This window comes from Cenococcum geophilum (assembly GCF_001692895.1).
Source record: "Cenococcum geophilum 1.58 unplaced genomic scaffold K441scaffold_14, whole genome shotgun sequence".
Lineage (NCBI taxonomy): Eukaryota > Fungi > Ascomycota > Dothideomycetes > Gloniales > Gloniaceae > Cenococcum > Cenococcum geophilum.
Window position 1 is genome coordinate 57,352 of NW_027137572.1, and position 18,414 is coordinate 75,765.

Sequence of the window (18,414 nt, forward strand, 5' to 3'; positions counted from 1 at the left end):
TCCAAACAACGCGCACAGTCGATTGCGCTGATCTAATTGGCAGATTCTTATCGATAACGCATGGACAAATTTCAGCGAGTTAAGGGATATTTAACAAGGTTTTACAAAAATTATCACAAATACAGAAGCTGGTGGACTTCTGAACGATAGACTCTCGTTTCCACCGAAAGAAGTCAACGAGAATTCCGACATCTATTTCTTATTCATCATTAGTAATTACATTAAACCAGAGTACATAGAAGCATATATTGCCCATGTAGCACTCATTCGGAGCCGATCCCTGGCTTCTTCACTCGATTAAATTAAGAGTAGGAAGCCCCACCATTCTTTGACGAAACGATCTACCCCTCCCTTCAAAGGCATTCGCGCCTATCAAGCCACAACCCCACACTTTCAAGACACTCTCTGCCTGTAGCCGTTTTTATCTGAGGTCTGCTACCTTTTCAAAATGGATAACGCTAATACCGGCCTGGGAAAAGTACCAGAGATTATAACTGGCAACGAGGTAATAAGCACGAGCGACTGCCCGCACGTAAAGCTAACAACCACCCTGAGAACGATGGAGACTCCGGGGATTATGGGGATATGAGCGCTAGTGATTCAGATGTTCAACAAGCTCTAGAGGTTCGTTAAAAAAAATCCCCTTGCCCTCTTTCAGTGACTGAGCGCAGAGCTGCAGGTAGTCTTCCAATCAGACAATATCCATCGCCGCAAATCCTCCCTTGTCCCGTCGAATGCAAGACCTCAGAATGGCCGCAAGCACACCAATTGCTTCGTACACTCTCTTCTCGATGAGAACAATGGGATATACGTGCCCAGTCACAATGCGAGTTATAAGGGACTGGCCCAGGAGCGGAAGGTTGACAAAGATCCAGATGGTTTCCTCGACGCAGGCCATCAATCGAGGCTTCTTACAAAGAAGCAGATAGCCGACATGGCATTTGGTATACGGGAATTCGCTAAACGGCTTGCACACATACGGCTCAAAATGAACGTGCAACATGTGTTCCTCCTCGCGAAAGCGCATGATGCGACCTTGATCGCGAATACCCGAGAGGTAGCGGAGTGGTTATTGAAAAGAGACCAACCCTACAAGGTGTAAGCGCTCATGCATACTTAAAATATTAATTAATGTAGCTTGTCTCATGTTTTTTCTTAGCTATGTGGAGGATACACTCGAGCATAATAAGGTATTCGACGCAGAAGGCCTTCTAGCTTCAGACAACTCTTTTGAAGGCCGATTAAAATTCTGGACAAGCGAACTCTGCGCTAAAAGGCCTCAAGCTTTTGATATTGTCCTTGCGGTACGTAGTTCTTCAATCCGATATGCCTGCCCGCGGGGTTGACAAGTCGTCAGCTGGGAGGTGATGGAACCGTACTCTACGCCAGTTGGCTATTCCAGCGAGTTGTACCCCCTGTTCTCGCTTTCTCTTTGGGCTCGCTGGGGTTTCTCACCAAATTTGACTATGATAAATTTCAAAGCACGTTGTCAGGGGCGTTCCAAGAAGGCATAACTGTTAGCCTACGACTTAGGTTCGAAGCAACAGTAATGCGATCGCAAGTTCACAATGGGGACAGCGCTCGAGACTTGGTCGAGCAACTCATTGGAGAGGAAAGTGAAGATAACCATACGCACAAGCCCGATGGTACGCACAATATTCTTAATGAGGTTGTTGTGGACCGAGGGCCAAATCCAAGTACGTGCGAAGCCCTGGTTTCCAGTATATGACTGATATCAAGCTCCCAGCGATGTCAACTATTGAGCTCTTTGGAGACGACGAACATTTCACCACGGTCCAAGCAGATGGTATATGTGTTTCGACTCCAACTGGATCTACAGCGTACAACCTAGCAGCTGGCGGCTCTTTGTGTCATCCTGATAACCCAGTCATTCTTGTCACAGCTATATGTGCACATACTTTATCATTCCGCCCTATCATCCTTCCGGACACAATAGTTTTGAGGGCCGGCGTGCCTTATGATGCACGGACGAGCTCTTGGGCTAGCTTTGATGGGAGAGAACGGTAAGAGCTACCTTAGTAACCGTAGTAAACTGTCCGTACTGACTGTAATAAGCGTTGAGCTCCGGCCTGGAGACTATGTGACGATCTCAGCCTCTCGATTCCCATTCCCAAGCGTCTTACCCTTGGAGAGGAAGAGCAAGGACTGGGTCGACAGCATCTCTCGGACCCTAAACTGGAATTCTAGACAACGTCAGAAGAGCTTTAAGGAATGGAGTTAATATGCTTGGTTATGTAGACATGACCTTCATAGATCTGAGCATGGTGCCCTCTCTTCAACACGTTATTATGCATATGGTTGGAGAAGCAGCAGACGCATCCCTAATTAAATTGGCGGCCGATTGAATACACGAGAAGATAATGTGTTTTGCAAGGAACCAAGACTCAAGCATGATTGGCATTTTGGGTTCTTTAAGCCTAGCACCTTCTTAGAATAGGCGTCAAGCAACCTAGAAGACGAGTAAAGGATACTAATGACAAAGAAGCAAATGATATACTCACAATTTTGAAGTGACTTTAACCTTTATTTACGCAATACCAAATATTTTGATGGATTATTCTCTATCGAGACTCCAATAACCCTTGGGAACAATTTACCTGTGCAAGGCCTTTTCACAGCCAATGAAGAATTCCTAACGTTACGCCACCTTCAAGGCTCCATATTCTGACTTCATGACCAACCAGATTATGATGAGAACGTCAAATCCTAAATTTTCGCACACTTGGCCATCGGACTCAAAGTTCCGCCCCGATGTCCCAAACCTCTAACCCACCATACAAAATGGGCCGCACGGAACCGACCATCGGCCTCGCGCCGCAGGTCCATCGCAAAGACGTGCGCGCAAAGCAAGCTCGCTCCATCATCAACAAAACCATCCCCGCGCTTCTAGCGTCGAATGCGCGCGCGAGGCGAGGCATCGAAGAGGCGTCGCTAATAGTGGATCCACCCGCGCTGGGTTCCAGGGACGAGCAGCAAGCGGAAGGGGCAGCCGAGAGACGGGACGGCAGGAAAGGGAAAGGAAAGGGGAAAGCCAAGCCAAAAGAAGAGGTTTCCGAACAGCCTTCAACGCCGCTGCCAGAGAGGCAGGACATCAGGATCCGCATCCGGGCCACGGACACGCTGACGGCCGCGCGCTTCCTCTCCCACCCCGCTCAGGACGCCGCGGGGGCGGAGAAAAGCGCCCACCGCAAGGGCTCGAGTGCGAGCGCTCCGAACCCCGTCGTCCTGAATATGGCGTCGCCGCTCCTCCCTGGCGGCGGCGTGCTCAGCGGCGCCACGAGCCAGGAGGAGTTCCTGTGCGCGCGCACGACGCTGTATCCCAGCCTGCGCGAGCCGTTCTACCGCCTCCCGGAGATCGGCGGCGTCTTCACGAAAGACGTGCTCGTGTTCCGCGACGCTGGGAGCCTGGAGGAGCCGGAGCTGGGGGTTAAGGAGCGCTGGTGGGTTGACGTGATCACAGCGGGGGCACTGCGGTTTCCGGATGTGGAGGAGGGGGAGGGTGGCGCGATGAGGTTTTCCAGCGCGAGGGATAGAGAGGTCATGGAGAGGAAGATGAGGGCTGTGATGAGGATTGCGTGTGCGAAGGGGGCGAGGAGGATCGTCCTGGGCGCGTGGGGTTGCGGAGCGTATGGGAATCCGGTTTCGGAGGTTGCGAGGGGGTGGAAGAAAGTTATTCTGGGGCCGGAGGAGGGGAAGGGAGGTGGGAATAGGCGGAAGAAGGGGAGAGGTAATGCTCAGGGAGAGGTTTGGGACGGTGTGGAAGACGTTGTGTTTGCGATATTGAACAGGAAAATGGCGGAGGAGTTTGCTAGGTGTTTTGGAGGTGGTGTAGTTGCCGAAGGTGAGCTCGGCAAAGAGGAGGATGGAGGGTCCGAGGAGGGTCAGGAGGATACTGAGGTTATTGAAGAGCTGAATAGCAAGATCAAAGAGATGGAAGCACAAATCACGCAAGTATGGAACCCGGACTTGAAAGCAAGGTTGGAGACGGTGCTGTTGGGCTTGAGACGTGAGTTGGCCGACAGGGGGGGGATTGCTGATGAAGAATCTGCTGAAGAGGTATCCACTAGTACGGACAAAGAGGATGAGGCCAATGACGAGGATGATGAAAATGACTTTTACGCCATGAGTGACGACGGAAGTGAAGAGGCTGCAGGCGGAGTAGCTGTTCCAAAAGTACACTGGCAGTCCAAAAGAACGTCGGTCTCGACAAGCCCCTAGCTGCCAAAAGTTCCCCTGAGCGATTATATAGACAGGCATTTTGGTTTTTCTAAAAGACATTTCAAGCTCTCTATGAATGATGATTGTGGCTTAATCCAATGAACTCACAGACTGTTGTGCGGGTGTGAGAAATTCGAAACAATATTATTTAGTCTATGTAAACGGTACATGCTATAAATACCAAGGCCATTTGAAACATGGAAACACTAAATTTCAAAAGACTAGAATTTGACTTCACCTACTCCTGCGCAAGCAGCTCGAGGTAATGTCCGACAACACTCTTGACCTGCTCTGCGTAGCTTTGATGCTTAAACCCAAAAGTTTCCTCCGTCTTTCTATTATCATATCTGAGGGGAATGCTTTGGATCTTTCCGTTGTTGGGCAGAAGACCCTTTGCTACAGCCTCTGGGAATTCACTCACAACAATTTCGGTAGCATCCTGCCACGTAGTCCCGTCAAAAGTTCCTTCCGGATTGTAGGAGACGATAAAACTCTCGTTGCCCGGGACGGTGGAATCGAGGGCTAGAACGTGTGCGCGGGCCACATCATCATTGTGGACGCTGAGACCAGGCGTTGGGTAAGGTGCATCATTACCCAGAACTACGCGGAGCGGCACGGCGTTAGTTCCAGTAATAACGTTTTGGCTCTTAGTTACCAGGTCATCACGGCCGATGATGTAAGAAGGATGAATATGCACGACGTTGAATTGAGGTTGCTGGGTGGCCATCCATTTCTCCGTCTCGTTAAGCGCTGTGACCTTTGAGGCTGCGTATGCTTCAAGTTCATTGGTAAAGGGTCCAGCAGGTGTCGCTGTGCGGGTGGATGCTTCTACAACGTAGTCGGGCTTTCCCATGAAGTCGGCCGCTGGTACTTGTGCGACAACTGAGGAAGTGATGACAATGCGGGACACGGTGTCGGTCTTCAGAGCAGATTCTAGCATCCCAATCGTTCCCTTCACTGCAGGCGTAATCAACCTCTCTTGGAACTCCTCGGGGGTGGTTTGTCCATTGGCGATGGGCGAGGCGATATGAATAACGTGGTTCACAGCCTTGACAGCCTCATCGTAAGCCCCGGCGACGGTAAGATCTGGCACGATGATGAAGGAAAGCTGAGAGGAGCGGTTCAAAGCCTTAAACATAGGGTTTGAGAGGATTGTGTTTGCTTTTGACTGGCTGCGGACAGCTGCACGAACCCGATAACCAGCCTGAAGTGCAAAGATCAGAGTACGGAAGCCGAGATGGCCAGTCACGCCAGTAATTAGGACGAGATCGCTGGACATGGTGACAGTTTCGCTCGAGGCAATTCTCAAAGATACTGGGAGTTCGGAATTGGTATTTGGTTGTTTTGGATAGCAGTGTGAAAGGTTCAAATGCTTATCCCTTAACACGTCAGCGTCCATCTAGAATCTGGTCCGTGCGCGGAACGAGGACACATTGTGGGTGTAAAATATGTCAGATTCCGTTCTGCAGAAAGGACGAGTGTTAATTACCTTATATTGGGCGACTAAACTCCAACGAATAAGCTATACAGATCGTTTTATATGAGATTTTATAAATATCACCAGCCTTATATTCCTGAACACGACGATTCGATTCAGTTAATTTAATTGGCTAGTCCTTATCGATAAAAGATGGACGCGAACTGACGTGTTAAGGGATAGGTCTGAATATGAGGAAGCTGCTTGTGACTGGAAAGATACACTTAAGTGTAATATGGTTTCGGGGAGAAGATGCTCGAAATGCTGTTGCGTTCAACGATCAGTTTTGTGAGTGTAGAATTCCAACATATCTCAACCCCATTTTATACTTCCTCGATGGTCGCACTCATGTTAGACTTTAAACTTTCTTGCTTTCTCATCCTGAATGGAATGACGAAATGGCTGGCACAGTTGCTTGCAAAGGTTGCAGTTTGGTGCTCTGCATGAATAGTAAATTGAGTTGCTGAATATTTCCTTGTGAGGACAATGGGAGTAGCGTTTTGGGGGCTTTTGGTTAGGGGTTTTTGTGGTTTGTAAGCTGATTAGTTTGTTGTTGCAAGGCCAAGCATTTTCCGATTAGTTACTCTTCATCATGCGTCATCGCCAAGGTCGCTTCCCGTAGGTTGGCACGTACCTCCTTCGTCTATTCCTTTTCGATGCCTTTCTCAAAGACTTCTCCGTCTTGTTATCGTATCGTGCTGCAATGCATTTACGACCTTCCTCGTGTTATCCTATTCTGTTATTCGTCACTTTTACAGAGTAGCATTACGACAAAGAGGAGAATGCGGCACGTTCCTCAGGATTACAACCCAATTTCAGTTAGTGTTTGAGGTTGAAGATCTACTAATCTCAAATTCATCTCTTCTCACATAGGCTCGCTCGATTCGAAAGCCAGCAAGCCTCAAAGGTATCTAATCACTATTATCTCCGCTGTCGGGTTAGGTGCGGGGCTAACAAGGCGAATGACATTTGTAAGCATCAGGCCTTATCAAAGGAGTTGAAGAGTCACTAGCATTTTTTCCACGTGCATGGTGGGATTCTAGCAATTATGTATGGATAATTGTGGAGCATGGCGCATTCTCCCTTCGCGGTAGGCGCCAAGTCGATCTAGGAAGGATTGGTACAGGCAACAATCTCTCCTGCTCTGTTGCATTCTGCGTTGTCTACTCGCATTCCTCGTATCGCATGGCATTGCACCATCCTAGTCATTATAAAATCCGATTTCTTAGAAATACAACTTTATCACATGAAGCCAATAGCGACGAATAGGACCCTATATATTCCCATTATGTTACCTCTCACACCCCTTACTCTTAACACCAACTACTCCTGCGCTCCATTCATCACAAGAGAATTTGCATATGCCGATACCATCATCGTGGTACCGCGCTCCAATATATCGATTACTCGCTCCGCGATATAACATACTGGAAGACACAAGAACGCACCATGACTACCTCGTTAGCAAGGTCAACCTCGACCTCCAACGCAGATCTTGTTTCCGAATTCAAAGGGGATGACACGAAAGACTCATTTCCTGACCTATCAGACTTGCCAAAAATCGATGCTGAAAAGGGGTCATTAGAGGCACCCGAGGAGGATTCTCAGCCGATTCCAGGATCGCAATACAACAACTGGCAATGGGTAGCTGTCTTAGCAGCCATTTATTCATCTGCATTTCTTTACGGCCTCGACAATACCATCGTTGCAGATATACAAGCTGCTGCCGTTGAAACATTCGGAGAAGTAGAAAGGCTCGGATGGTTAGGTATTGGTTTTCCTCTTGGATCAATCGCTACTATCCTATCCTTGTGGGTTCCCCGAAGACCATTTATAAAGATTATGTGGCTGATAAATGGGGACAGGAGTAAAGCATTCGCCATCTTCGATGTCAAGTGGTATGATAATATCTACTTAAGTCTGAAATACTTATGCTAACTACGGTAAAGGCTGTACCTCGGTAGTCTTATCATGTTTGAAGCAGGCAGCGCCCTTTGCGGAGGAGCACCGGTATGTAGAAACAGTCTTGGATTTATCAAAATTATTGAGCCGTAGAACAATATACCGACAAAGGACATAGTCTATGAACGCTCTCATTGTCGGTAGAGTTTGGGCAGGCGCAGGTGGTGCAGGAATGTATCTTGGGTAAGTAGATCAAAATTTTTATTTAATAGAATAGAGAGTAACGTCGGTTTCCAGTGTATTGAATCTCCTTTCTGTCAACACAACGATGCAGAAACGGTCTCTTTACATGAGTGGCTGTGGCGTCTTTTGGGGAATTGGCTGCATTCTAGGTCCTGTCATCGGTGGATCGTTCTCTGACAGCTCTGCCACCTGGAGATGGGCGAGTTAACCTCTATCTAACCTATCAAAACTTGCCTCTAACTAAAGCAACAGGCTTTCTACATTAACCTGGTACTGTTCGCAGTATTCATCCCGGTTTATATCTTCGTTCTTGACTCCTATCAGCCTCAACCAAATGTATCTTTTGGCGAGAAGCTTAAGCACATCGACTGGGTTGGAGTTGTTCTCAACGCCGCGGTATATTGCACATTCGTCATGGTCTTCACGTTTGGTGGGGCAACATGGGCTTGGAATGACGGCCGTACGATCGCCCTGTTCGTGGTTTTTGGGGTAGTTCTCATGGCCTTTGTCGTAACGCAATACTTCTCTTTTCTTACGACACCTGCGAACCGCCTATTTCCTGGTGACTTCCTTCGCCACAGAAGTTTGATCCTCCTATACATCTCTCAAGCCTGTGCAGCAACCTCCCTTTTCATTCCAATTTACTGTAAGCCCTCATCTTCCGTCCAATTCCACATTTGCCTGCTAACCCTCCCCTAGATATTCCGGTATTCTTTCAGTTCACCCGTGGTGACAGTGGCGTGGAAGCGGCCGTGCGCCTCCTCCCGTTCATTATCATCACTATCTTCTGTACGATGCTTAATGGCGCATTGATGCCAAAAGTCGGCTACTACATGCCGTTTTTTTTCATCTCCTCCATCTTCATCACAATCGGCGGCGCAGTTATGTACGCCACCGTAACACCGTCCACCTCCAACGCCGCAATCTACGGATACTCGGTTCTCATGGCCATCGGCGCCGGCTTGTCCCAGCAAGCCGCCTACTCTGTAGCTCCAGCAAAGGTTGCCCCGAACCGTGTGCCCATGGCCATCGGCGCCGGCTTGTCCCAGCAAGCCGCCTACTCTGTAGCTCCAGCAAAGGTTGCCCCGAACCGTGTGCCAGACGCAGTCGGATTCATCAATGCGGCACAAATTGGTGCCATTGTTATCGCGCTTACCATCACCTCGACCGTGTTCCAGAACGTGGGATACCGACACGTGGCCGCTGCACTGAAAGGACTTGATTTCACATCCTCGGATATCCATGCCGCCTTGGCCGGAGCTAAGAGCGCGGTGTTTGCGTCAGCGCCCGAAGAAGTGAAGGCGAAGGTGGTTGAGGGGATCGTGAAAGCGATCTCTGATGGGTATATTCTAGTCATTGTGGCGGGCGCCTTTGGGCTAGTGTGCTCGTTGTTTTTGAAGAGGGAGAAGCTATTTATGGAAGCAGGGGCTGGAGCATAACGTTATGGGAAGGTAGCAGCATTCTTAGGCGTATTAAGTGATACCATGGATAGAGTGGCTGGGGGGAAACAGTGGTGTCAATGATATGAATAATATTCAAAGCTTATGAATATATTCATTCATAAGACCGTGATATGAATTGAATATTTGATAACCTAAATGAATAAATTATTTATAAGCTTATAAATATATATAGAATATATATAAAGCTTTAGTGGTAGTAGGAGACGTCTTAAAAGAAATTAGATAAGGTTTTGGGGGTATATACTTATATATACGCCAAGCGTTCTTATATATACATAGAGCTCGGTTATTTACTTTTTCTATATATGATAATTCTTCAGATATTAACACTCTACCACCCCTTAATATTATATCCACGCCCTACTACTAATGTCCACTACTTTATTAGATCCTATAATACTTAATACCAGCAGCGCGACTGGCTCTTAATCTGAGTTATCCGAGCTTAATTCTGCCATATTTAATAACCCTAAACTTAACAAGCAATCCAACACGTTATCCTCTACTAATATTACCCCCACTAGTAAGAAACGTAAGCTTTAAGCTATTAATACATAGTATTTTACGCGGAAGCCTTATAGGAATAAGGAAGAGAAGAATAGTAAGGGTAGGCGCTAGTTTTATTGCAAGAAATGTATTTAGTAGCGCGATATAATTATAACAAATATCCGGTCCCATTTAAAAAAGTAACACAGTATTATTATTAAAGAAGACGACTCTATAATTAAGAAGGTTATAAAGTAGAGGCTTAAAGGTTTATTTTAAAAGTAGGGCTAATTAAGTGCTTAAAAGATAAAAGAATAAAAGGAGTAGATTATAAGGGAGTATATAAAATAGGAAGTCGTCCGTAAGGCCCTTACTTAATTAATCATCGTCTAGAACCTTCCATTTAAAGTAGTTACTTAGCTAGAGCTTTAAGCGCTTCTTTTATTAGTTAATTATACTTATAAGGATGTTTTAGTTAACTCTAGTAAAATAGTGCTAGAGCTTATTAAAGAATCCTTCCTATTTAATCGAACCGTCCTTAAGCAGAAGCTTTAGTCCTCCCTTATCCCTATCTACCTTTTACTAAATATATAAACCTTACCAAATTAAAAGATATTTATGGCAATCTATACCTACTTTATTAATAATACTAGTAAGCTTAAAAAGGCTCTACTTGCTTTACCGTTCCTTCCTAGTAAATATAGAGGCGACGAGTAGGTAGTAGTGCTGTGGTAGGTGCTTTAGGAGTATAATATCCTTAATAAAATTAGGTACTGTATTGGTAATAATTACGGCTTAAACAATAAGCTTCTTTGTGGGCTTTCTTTAAGGCTTAAAAAGGCTAGAATTAAGGCTTAATTTAACGCCGAATAGTACCGAATCCATTGCTATAGCTATGTCCTTAATATCGCTGTATAAGCCTTCTTTTTTTCTAAGGATAAGAAAGCGGTTAATACTGCCTTTAAAGATACTTAAGGAGGGCTTAAATAAGATACAGAGCTTAATAAAGATTAAGTAAAAGAGATCCTAGCTAAAAAGTTTAAGAAGGGAGTAGCTAGTAAATTTACCTATTAAAAACTTAATCCCCCTAGCAAAATATATAACATTATTATCTATATTTAAAGCTCCAACGCTTACTATAACTACTTTATAGCAATTGCCCTTTATATAATCCCTATAGATAATAATATATGGTAGAACTTATGGTATAATATAATACTAGTGGCGCTTAAGCTAAGGGGGGTAATTAAGGCCTACTAGAAGGAGTATATAAAGGAGTTTAATAAGAAAGATCTCCTTAATATAGCTAACTGGCAGACTTTTAGCGATATTAAAGACTTCCTTTAGCCCTTTAATCGTATTATAAAGGAGATAAAAGGTAATATAGTGACGCTTAATAAGGTGCTGTTTATAATAGACTTTATAGTAAAGCACTTTAAGTTATCTTTAGTTAAGTACGTTACTAACAAGAAACTCTATAACGCTATTACCACTAGCTAGCACGCCTTTAATAAATACTACCTTAAGACGGACAGTGTTACCGCGTACGGCGTAGCTCTACTGCTTGCTCCCCGTCAATAAAAGGCATATATTTACCGCAATTGGGAGGAAGTATAGAAGAAGCCTATAGTTAATACCGCTTAAAAGCTATAGAGATATTACTATAAGGATAGGTATAAGGCGGAGATAAGCGTATAAAAAGCTTTTAAACTAAAAAAAACAGCTTAACGCGTATAATGAATAGGAAAAGAGGTAGGTAGTAGTAATATTAATTAAGGACAAATTTAACCGGTTTATTAATAATCCTCCTATTAAGCTTCTAAACGGCACCTCCGTGCTTAATTAGTGACTTAATCCGTCTAACCGTATAAGCTATCTAAGCCTCTATTATATAGTAATTAATATCCTTTTTATACCCCCTATATCGGCCAAACCTAAACATTTTTTTTAGGCGCTTAGTATACAATCTTATAGTAACGGATAAAGCTTAGGCCAGTAAATATTAAGAGAATTAAGTGCTTAAAGTTATGGATTTGTATAGGACTAGTAGTAGGATGGAGGTAAGAGCTTATAGGAAGGATTAATATACAGATTGGGAGGGAGGAAGGCTTTCAGGACGATTAAGACGGCGAAGTTGAGGATGACGATTAAGTAGAAAACTATGCTAAGACTGGTGATAGAGCTTATATAATGCATATTCATTCATTTATTCATTGTTATGGATATTTGGCTGGCTTAAGGATATGAATGAATATTTGGCCAAAATATTCATTCATTCATTACTGACACCACTGGGGGGGGAAGTAGACACGACAGGTGTGGATGATGTCAAACTAGCTGATAAAAAAACCCTGACGCGATAGAGCGGGGTAGATACAGGTATAAGCATTTAGAAGGCGTCAGGAGGGTGGCTGATTGAAATAGATAAATAATTCTTAGTAACTCTGTTAACTTGTAATATTATAGTGGTCTTTATTACGCCGGCGGTTGGCAAAACTATGCAACGCCAAGGCAAAGCCATGCGAATGGAGCAAGATGAGGTTTATCACATATGTCATAGCATCTATTCTGATGCTACTCGAAAGGACTCATCAATGGAAGCACATGAATGCTTACTTATTGCTCTATTAGCTTCTATTTGGTTGGCAAGGGCCCTGTTACGTGACATGTTCATGTGTTTGTGCGACGTTTTCTGACGTTCCGTCCTCATGGCATTGAAGGGTCCCTGATACATTCCATTTCCGACACAGTGGTAAAGCAAATTCGCCGCATATAGACGTAGAAGGCTTGCTACCTCAGCGGATTTTCAATCGGTCCGCAAGCTAGCTAATTACATTTATACTGCATCACCGGAATCACGTCTAAGGGACTTTTCTAACGTTTATTATGTGCGATAATAATATCTGCCTTACAGAGGTTACGGATATTAAAATAACTTAATACTAGCATTTTATATTATTTCCTAAAATTAATTATATAATAAAACCCAGATTTTTAGAATATAATATTTATTACTTAAATATTTTTATTATTAAGGACTATAGACCTCTATATAACTTTACTAAACGCTAGCTAATATAGTAGTAGATTCTTTAATTAACGTCTGATACGGATCCTATCTAGGCCCACGCAGAATACTCCGTACACAAGGGAAAAGTAATATTGACGGGAAAAAACCCTTGCTATTGGGGGGAAGGAAAAACCCTATGAGCCACCTTAGTAGGATAAAAAACCCCGTTTTGCCATGTCCGTCCATAGCGGCGGCCCTGCGGGCCTACAACTACGTCCTGTCCTCCTTAGATGTTCGAACTCCTTAGAAACCACTGCTTCCTTCTCTAGCTTATCCAAGCTAGGGTTCACTACGTCCCAGCTAGGCCTTACCAATTAATTGCTTATTATTGTTGTTGTTTCCCATATCTTGGCCATCCCCTGTATGCTATCTCTTGTTTGACCATTGCCATATACGCCATGCCTCCTCCCCCCTAAGGCCTATCGAAGGCGTAAGGGGGATTCATCCATTAACTACCGTAATACCAAAGCGAGCGGGATATGTTGTGTACTTTGGGTATCTTTTATGCCTAGGCCCCAGCTAGGCCCTTTCTAAGGGTCACTACTCCGTTGAAAGAAGATAAGGAAAACCATGGGTCATAATCCAGGCTGCTAGGTAGTACTTAATAGTTAATGGCGAGTAACCGCATGCTCCGCGGGCGATCGCCCTGGGGGTTAGGAGGGGCCGTATATTTGCTCGTTGCTCGGTCGCATTCGCTCGTTCGTCGATGTAAGAGGTCGTTGATGCTTTCTATTGGGGGTCGGGGGATGCTATCGAATGCTGTGCATCCATGTTGGATCGTACAGGTGTCTTCTGATAGGAGAATAGTAGTGTAGTAGTTGTTATCGTAAGGGGTACCAACGGTGGTGGTTTTCGAGATCTCACCATCCCATGTGAAAACCTTTCACCACCGCCCACAATACTCGCAACCACCACCACCATGTCGTATCGCACGCTGTGCGACGTCTCTGCGTTGGCTCTGAGTCTGAACTTCGAAGACTTAGGTTCGTAGCCGTCACCACGTACAGGTGCAGAGTCCGTTTTCGACGGCCCGCTAGCTAATATATATAAGACTTATATAGATTTATAATAGCTATTTTAAAGAACTTATTATAGCCTAGTAGATATATAGCGTCCGCGTTATAGTATATAATATATACTAAAACCTTATCGCGTACTAACTACTAAGTTACGAATATCTAGGCAAATCTACTATATGCCGGCACTAAAACCCACTAAGCTAAGAGGGAGGAAGGTAAATAAGGTATTAAAACAGCTGCGGCCGTATTAGCTATTAGATAATCGGACTTAGAGAAATATTATGGGACTACCCTATAATAACTTGCACACGCCTACCCGTGCCTACCTATCTCTACCGCAATATCCGTAACTTCTACCAAATTCTGCCAAACTCTGCCAAATTCTGCCAAGTTTACCGAATTCTACTAGAACCGTGATAACCGCTACCCGAGTTCTACCCTGCCCCGTATATAGTACGGCACCTATTAACCTAATAACTAAGTAAACAATATATGCCCTTTCCTCTTATTTCTTACTTCTTTCTTTATATAACGTATTTACTTTAACACGTAGTTTATATATATAGTTTAATAATATCTACTTCGTTATATATTATCGTCGCTTGTATTTATTCCGTAATACTACGTTATATTAAACCTTTATTCCGTACCGCCTAAAATATAGAATAACCCGGAACCCCCTATATCTATAATCGACATACGCGCCACAGACGTGGTATCACGAATGTGGTTAGTCAGCTTGCGGACCGATTGAAAATCCGCACCTCTGAGCCTTCTGAGGTAAGCTTTCGGCTACACTCTCCGAGTCTCGGACTCCTGGGTAATCTCTTCCCCATCAGCTTTCCTCATAAACCCGGCCATTCGGTACATTATAACTTCCAAATGTGCTTGATGAATGGTAGTTGTATCTTGAGATCTATATTCGAGAAACCCACTCATCATCAGACAACAGTGGCTTCACCTACAGCTGATCACGAGAATACGTGCCTCCTTACACTTCCATTGGAACTTCGGGAGGAAATATGGCGTCTGTCGCTCCCTAGGAGCTTTGAACGACAGGTGTTTGATGATGAGAAGGATGATCCTCGATACTATGGTAGTAAAACCTTCAAACTTCCCATGTGGGAGCCCGGAAGCCTTGATCTGCTTCGTGTAAACCGACAGATCTACCTTGAAGCCATGCCTCTCTTCTGGAAGCACAACACGTTCATATTCTTCGTAAGAGGAAAAAAAACCAAGGTAGCCGTTGGCTACCCCATAAAAGGCGCATACCAAGATGCTCGATATCGAGAGAAACCTTTCTTCGAAATCAACCCGGAATACACGAAGCTCATCAAACGGTGGTGCCTGACATTTGATACAGGCTACAGCGTAGACCCAAAAGGGCAAGTTACAAGAGATGCAGAAATCTGGGCGAAAGCAAATCAAATCATGCCAGCAAGAATTCTGAATCATCCTATCCAATCTCAGTACCTACCTTACCAGTTCATAGCTCAGGAGGTCCGATGCGCACGAGGCGATGAATCTCGCTTGTCATATACACACGCTGCTTTCACCAGCCTCTATAGTTTTATCGATGCGTTGGATTACTCACCCTCATTTCATCACGTGGATCTCGCCTTCTGTTGCTCTTCTTCTGAAACACGCTATCGAGGTGATCGAGGTTCACACATATACAGGGGTACAAGCCTCAAAGCTGGCCAGAAGCTTGTCAAACTTCTCCCAGAGCTAATAAAATCTGGTGTTGCGCCAGCTCTAGGAAGCCCAGAAGACAAGGCTTGGGACTGGCTTGAATTGGATGGGGGTACAAATCCCATCCATTAATCTATTCAGTTTGAGAGCGCTAATGTGGAAGATTACAGAGCCAGACCTATAGTAATAAAATCTTTCCATACTCTTCTTTGTGGTTGACAAGTCTTATTTACAAGCTTACAGCTCTTTTTCTATTTCCTATTTTCTGTTCTTAAAGCAATAGTAATCAAAAGAGTGCGATCACACTTTTGCAGTTAATAGGAGCACTTAATAATATAATCAACTCCCAAGCGCCTAAGAACTTCCCTCCCCCTCTCCCACCTATGCCTATACCCCTCGTATTTATCTACATTTTAGCGCTAATATATAATCCCTACACAGGGCAACCTTAGCTTAAGATATAAAATTACTATTACTAAATAAGTATAAGCGACGATAATATATAACAAAGTAGATATTATTAAGCTACGTATATAAATTGTATAATAAATTAAGATATTATATAAGAAAAGAAAGTAGAAAATCGGAGAAAGGGGTGTATATTATTTACTTAGTTACTAAGTAGGTAGAATATAGTAGAATACAGCAGAATATAGTAGGTAATATTACAGACCTTATATTATATAAGAGTATATATATTAGATCTCGCAAGAGACGCTCAAGTTCGCGAGTACTCTCTCTGTCTTTTTAGCCTTATAGCGACGTAGTGCGGGACACGTTATATATTAGTGGTAGTAAGGAAGAAAGGAACAAGCTAGTTATAATAGCGCGGGAGATAATAGAACTGGTTAAACTATAGGATAGCTAGCCGAGTTACATAGGTAGTTGTATATTTACGTACTTATTACAGCTTGTATAAATGCCTCTAAACCAAAGCTTATAGAATGCTGTATTACAAAGATACTAAGCTAAGGAGAAGGAAAAGGGGTCGCTAGGACCAACGTAAATAAATATATAGGGTAAGCCGCCAAGGCGCTAGCTTTAGGCGAGCCAATTATAGGTCGGCGGAATATAGTAAAATTTAGTAGTAGATTATATATATATTTAAGGAGCTTAAGCTTAAGTTAGTTATAGTTAGGTATAACTAGGCAGTTTTAGTAATATAAGTAGTTTCCGCAGGCTTTATATTTACTTAAAGAAATCTTTTTAGAGTGTCTAATGCTATCTTATATTAGCTTAAGCGTCTCTTAAATAAAATCATTATTTAAATATTCGTTAACTATATGTATAATTATAGCACGTGGTATACCAAACGCGTAGTTACGCGTTTGGTGCACCAACTACTTAGGTACTAACTAATTAGGGGGAGGCGCGTCAGCATATAGACTACGTAGTCTACCTTAATAGAATTAACAGTCACCACCATCCAAAAGAGTATACGATACTATACGTATTTCGTACCCCTGGATATAACTCGCCTTATATTATTAAATTGATATAAACACTAATTAGTGAGCGCGCATAGATCAGCAATTACTTAACACCTCCCCCTAAGCGATATATACGATAGCGACTACCTATTTAGAATCCTAGTACGACCTACTAAAAGGTCGGAAGTCGGGGATTATAAACTTATCACCAACTCTATATACTTATTTAAGTCTTAGTACGGTTTACCGGAAGTTTATAGACGTAAATATAGACCTTTACGGAAACTTTTACCTATCTGCGAACTACTACGGACCTATTAATTACCTCTATAGACCGTTACAAGACCTTTATAGAACCCCCTACCCTCCTATAAACTATTACAGACTGTTATAAAACCTCCCCCACCTACTATAAGCTACTACTACCCGCTACGCACTATACTATATAGTATAGCAGACATAAGCAAGCAGATTAATAAAGGTTAAGAGAAATGGAGATAAGGAGTTGACCTTACGTCTATAACTAATGTCAACAACTATATTAAATATAAAATCCTTAAATACGGATATTTTAAGCTTATAAATAACGACCTATGGGAGTAATATAAGGAAGACTTTGCGGACTTTACAGAAGCTATTCTTAAGGCCTACAACCCTACTGCTATCCGTAACCTACAAACCCTTTTATATCACTAAGGTGTATGGGTTAAAAGGGATAAACGAGTTACTGTTATATAGTCCTTATATAATATAATATATAAGGAAGACCAAACGGAATGGACTAAAGAGGAAATCCTAAACTATATTAAAACTAGCGGACTCTTTACTTCCTTTAAACTTAATAGAATCTCTAGCCTTATAGCTAACCTATTTAACCAAATTCGTCCTATAGACTTAAGTGGCTTTAGAATTAATCTTATAGGCTAAAGTATACCTAGTACCTAAGTTACGGACCGTAATACCCCCGTAAACCAAAATACGGACTAAAACCCTTCCGTTATTTAAGTTATAGATCCGTAAACTACCTAAGTAAAGACCTATAGTAAGGAGCTAGCTAACCTAGCTAAGCTCTATACTAACGAATCTAAGTATAGTGGTGAAAATAATAACTTTGACTTTAAACTAACTATCTTTACGGACCTCTGTTAGAAGGCCGATATTCCTAAATAGAAGTTTAGCTAAGGCCCGCGAAGCCCTACTGCACGCGTCCACGTCGCCGCGGGTGGAAACATCATCTGGAATCCGTTCCTCTTAATGGCCAAGTGCAGAGGCGATGGTAGAGAGCCGTCGCAGCGCGCGCAGCGCGCTGTCGTTGCGACTCGTGGTGTTGAGCCCGCGACGCGTACATCGCCCTCAACAACACCAGGAGCCTCACTGCCTCCGCTTGGAGCTC

At 43.6% G+C, this 18,414-nt stretch overlaps 5 protein-coding genes across 5 annotated transcripts; 4 read left to right on the forward strand and 1 right to left on the reverse strand.

The window, feature by feature from the left end:
* The first annotated feature begins 332 nt into the window (after positions 1-332).
* On the forward strand, positions 333-2,536 carry K441DRAFT_657362 (ATP-NAD kinase). The gene is made up of 7 exons (XM_067648166.1): positions 333-505; positions 556-624; positions 680-1,098; positions 1,160-1,304; positions 1,358-1,697; positions 1,748-2,024; positions 2,077-2,536. The coding sequence occupies exons 1-7, from the start codon at positions 449-451 to the stop codon at positions 2,240-2,242; spliced, it is 1,473 nt and encodes a 490-aa protein (XP_067505583.1). The 5' UTR covers positions 333-448; the 3' UTR covers positions 2,243-2,536.
* A 149-nt stretch (positions 2,537-2,685) lies between these two features.
* Positions 2,686-4,425, forward strand: K441DRAFT_657363 (uncharacterized protein). The gene has a single exon (XM_067648167.1). The coding sequence runs from the start codon at positions 2,803-2,805 to the stop codon at positions 4,237-4,239; it is 1,437 nt and encodes a 478-aa protein (XP_067505584.1). The 5' UTR covers positions 2,686-2,802; the 3' UTR covers positions 4,240-4,425.
* A 52-nt stretch (positions 4,426-4,477) lies between these two features.
* On the reverse strand, positions 4,478-5,518 carry K441DRAFT_676021 (NAD(P)-binding protein; the record flags this gene model as incomplete). The annotated part of the gene is made up of 1 exon (XM_067650908.1): positions 4,478-5,518. One exon carries the CDS (start codon positions 5,516-5,518, stop codon positions 4,478-4,480), a length of 1,041 nt encoding a protein of 346 aa, XP_067505585.1.
* Positions 5,519-7,664: 2,146 nt separating this feature from the next.
* K441DRAFT_657367 (MFS general substrate transporter) lies at positions 7,665-9,450 on the forward strand. Its single transcript, XM_067648168.1, has 6 exons — positions 7,665-7,726; positions 7,797-7,861; positions 7,916-8,060; positions 8,114-8,507; positions 8,561-8,821; positions 8,900-9,450. Exons 1-6 carry the CDS (start codon positions 7,688-7,690, stop codon positions 9,298-9,300), a joined length of 1,305 nt encoding a protein of 434 aa, XP_067505586.1. The 5' UTR covers positions 7,665-7,687; the 3' UTR covers positions 9,301-9,450.
* Positions 9,451-14,724: 5,274 nt separating this feature from the next.
* On the forward strand, positions 14,725-15,723 carry K441DRAFT_695112 (uncharacterized protein; the record flags this gene model as incomplete). Its single annotated transcript, XM_067652785.1, has 2 exons — positions 14,725-15,431; positions 15,579-15,723. The coding sequence occupies exons 1-2, from the start codon at positions 14,782-14,784 to the stop codon at positions 15,721-15,723; spliced, it is 795 nt and encodes a 264-aa protein (XP_067505587.1). The 5' UTR covers positions 14,725-14,781.
* Between the last annotated feature and the right edge of the window lie 2,691 nt (positions 15,724-18,414).

Coding starts and splice junctions, on each gene's coding strand:
- K441DRAFT_657362 (XM_067648166.1), top strand. CDS start 449: ATGGATAACGCTAATACCGGCCTGGGAAAAGTACCAGAGATTATAACT. Junction 625..679: donor ATGTTCAACAAGCTCTAGAG/GTTCGTTAAAAA, acceptor GCAGAGCTGCAG/GTAGTCTTCCAATCAGACAA. Junction 1,305..1,357: donor CTTTTGATATTGTCCTTGCG/GTACGTAGTTCT, acceptor ACAAGTCGTCAG/CTGGGAGGTGATGGAACCGT.
- K441DRAFT_657363 (XM_067648167.1), top strand. CDS start 2,803: ATGGGCCGCACGGAACCGACCATCGGCCTCGCGCCGCAGGTCCATCGC.
- K441DRAFT_657367 (XM_067648168.1), top strand. CDS start 7,688: ATGTTTGAAGCAGGCAGCGCCCTTTGCGGAGGAGCACCG. Junction 7,727..7,796: donor CCCTTTGCGGAGGAGCACCG/GTATGTAGAAAC, acceptor CAAAGGACATAG/TCTATGAACGCTCTCATTGT. Junction 8,508..8,560: donor CCTTTTCATTCCAATTTACT/GTAAGCCCTCAT, acceptor ACCCTCCCCTAG/ATATTCCGGTATTCTTTCAG.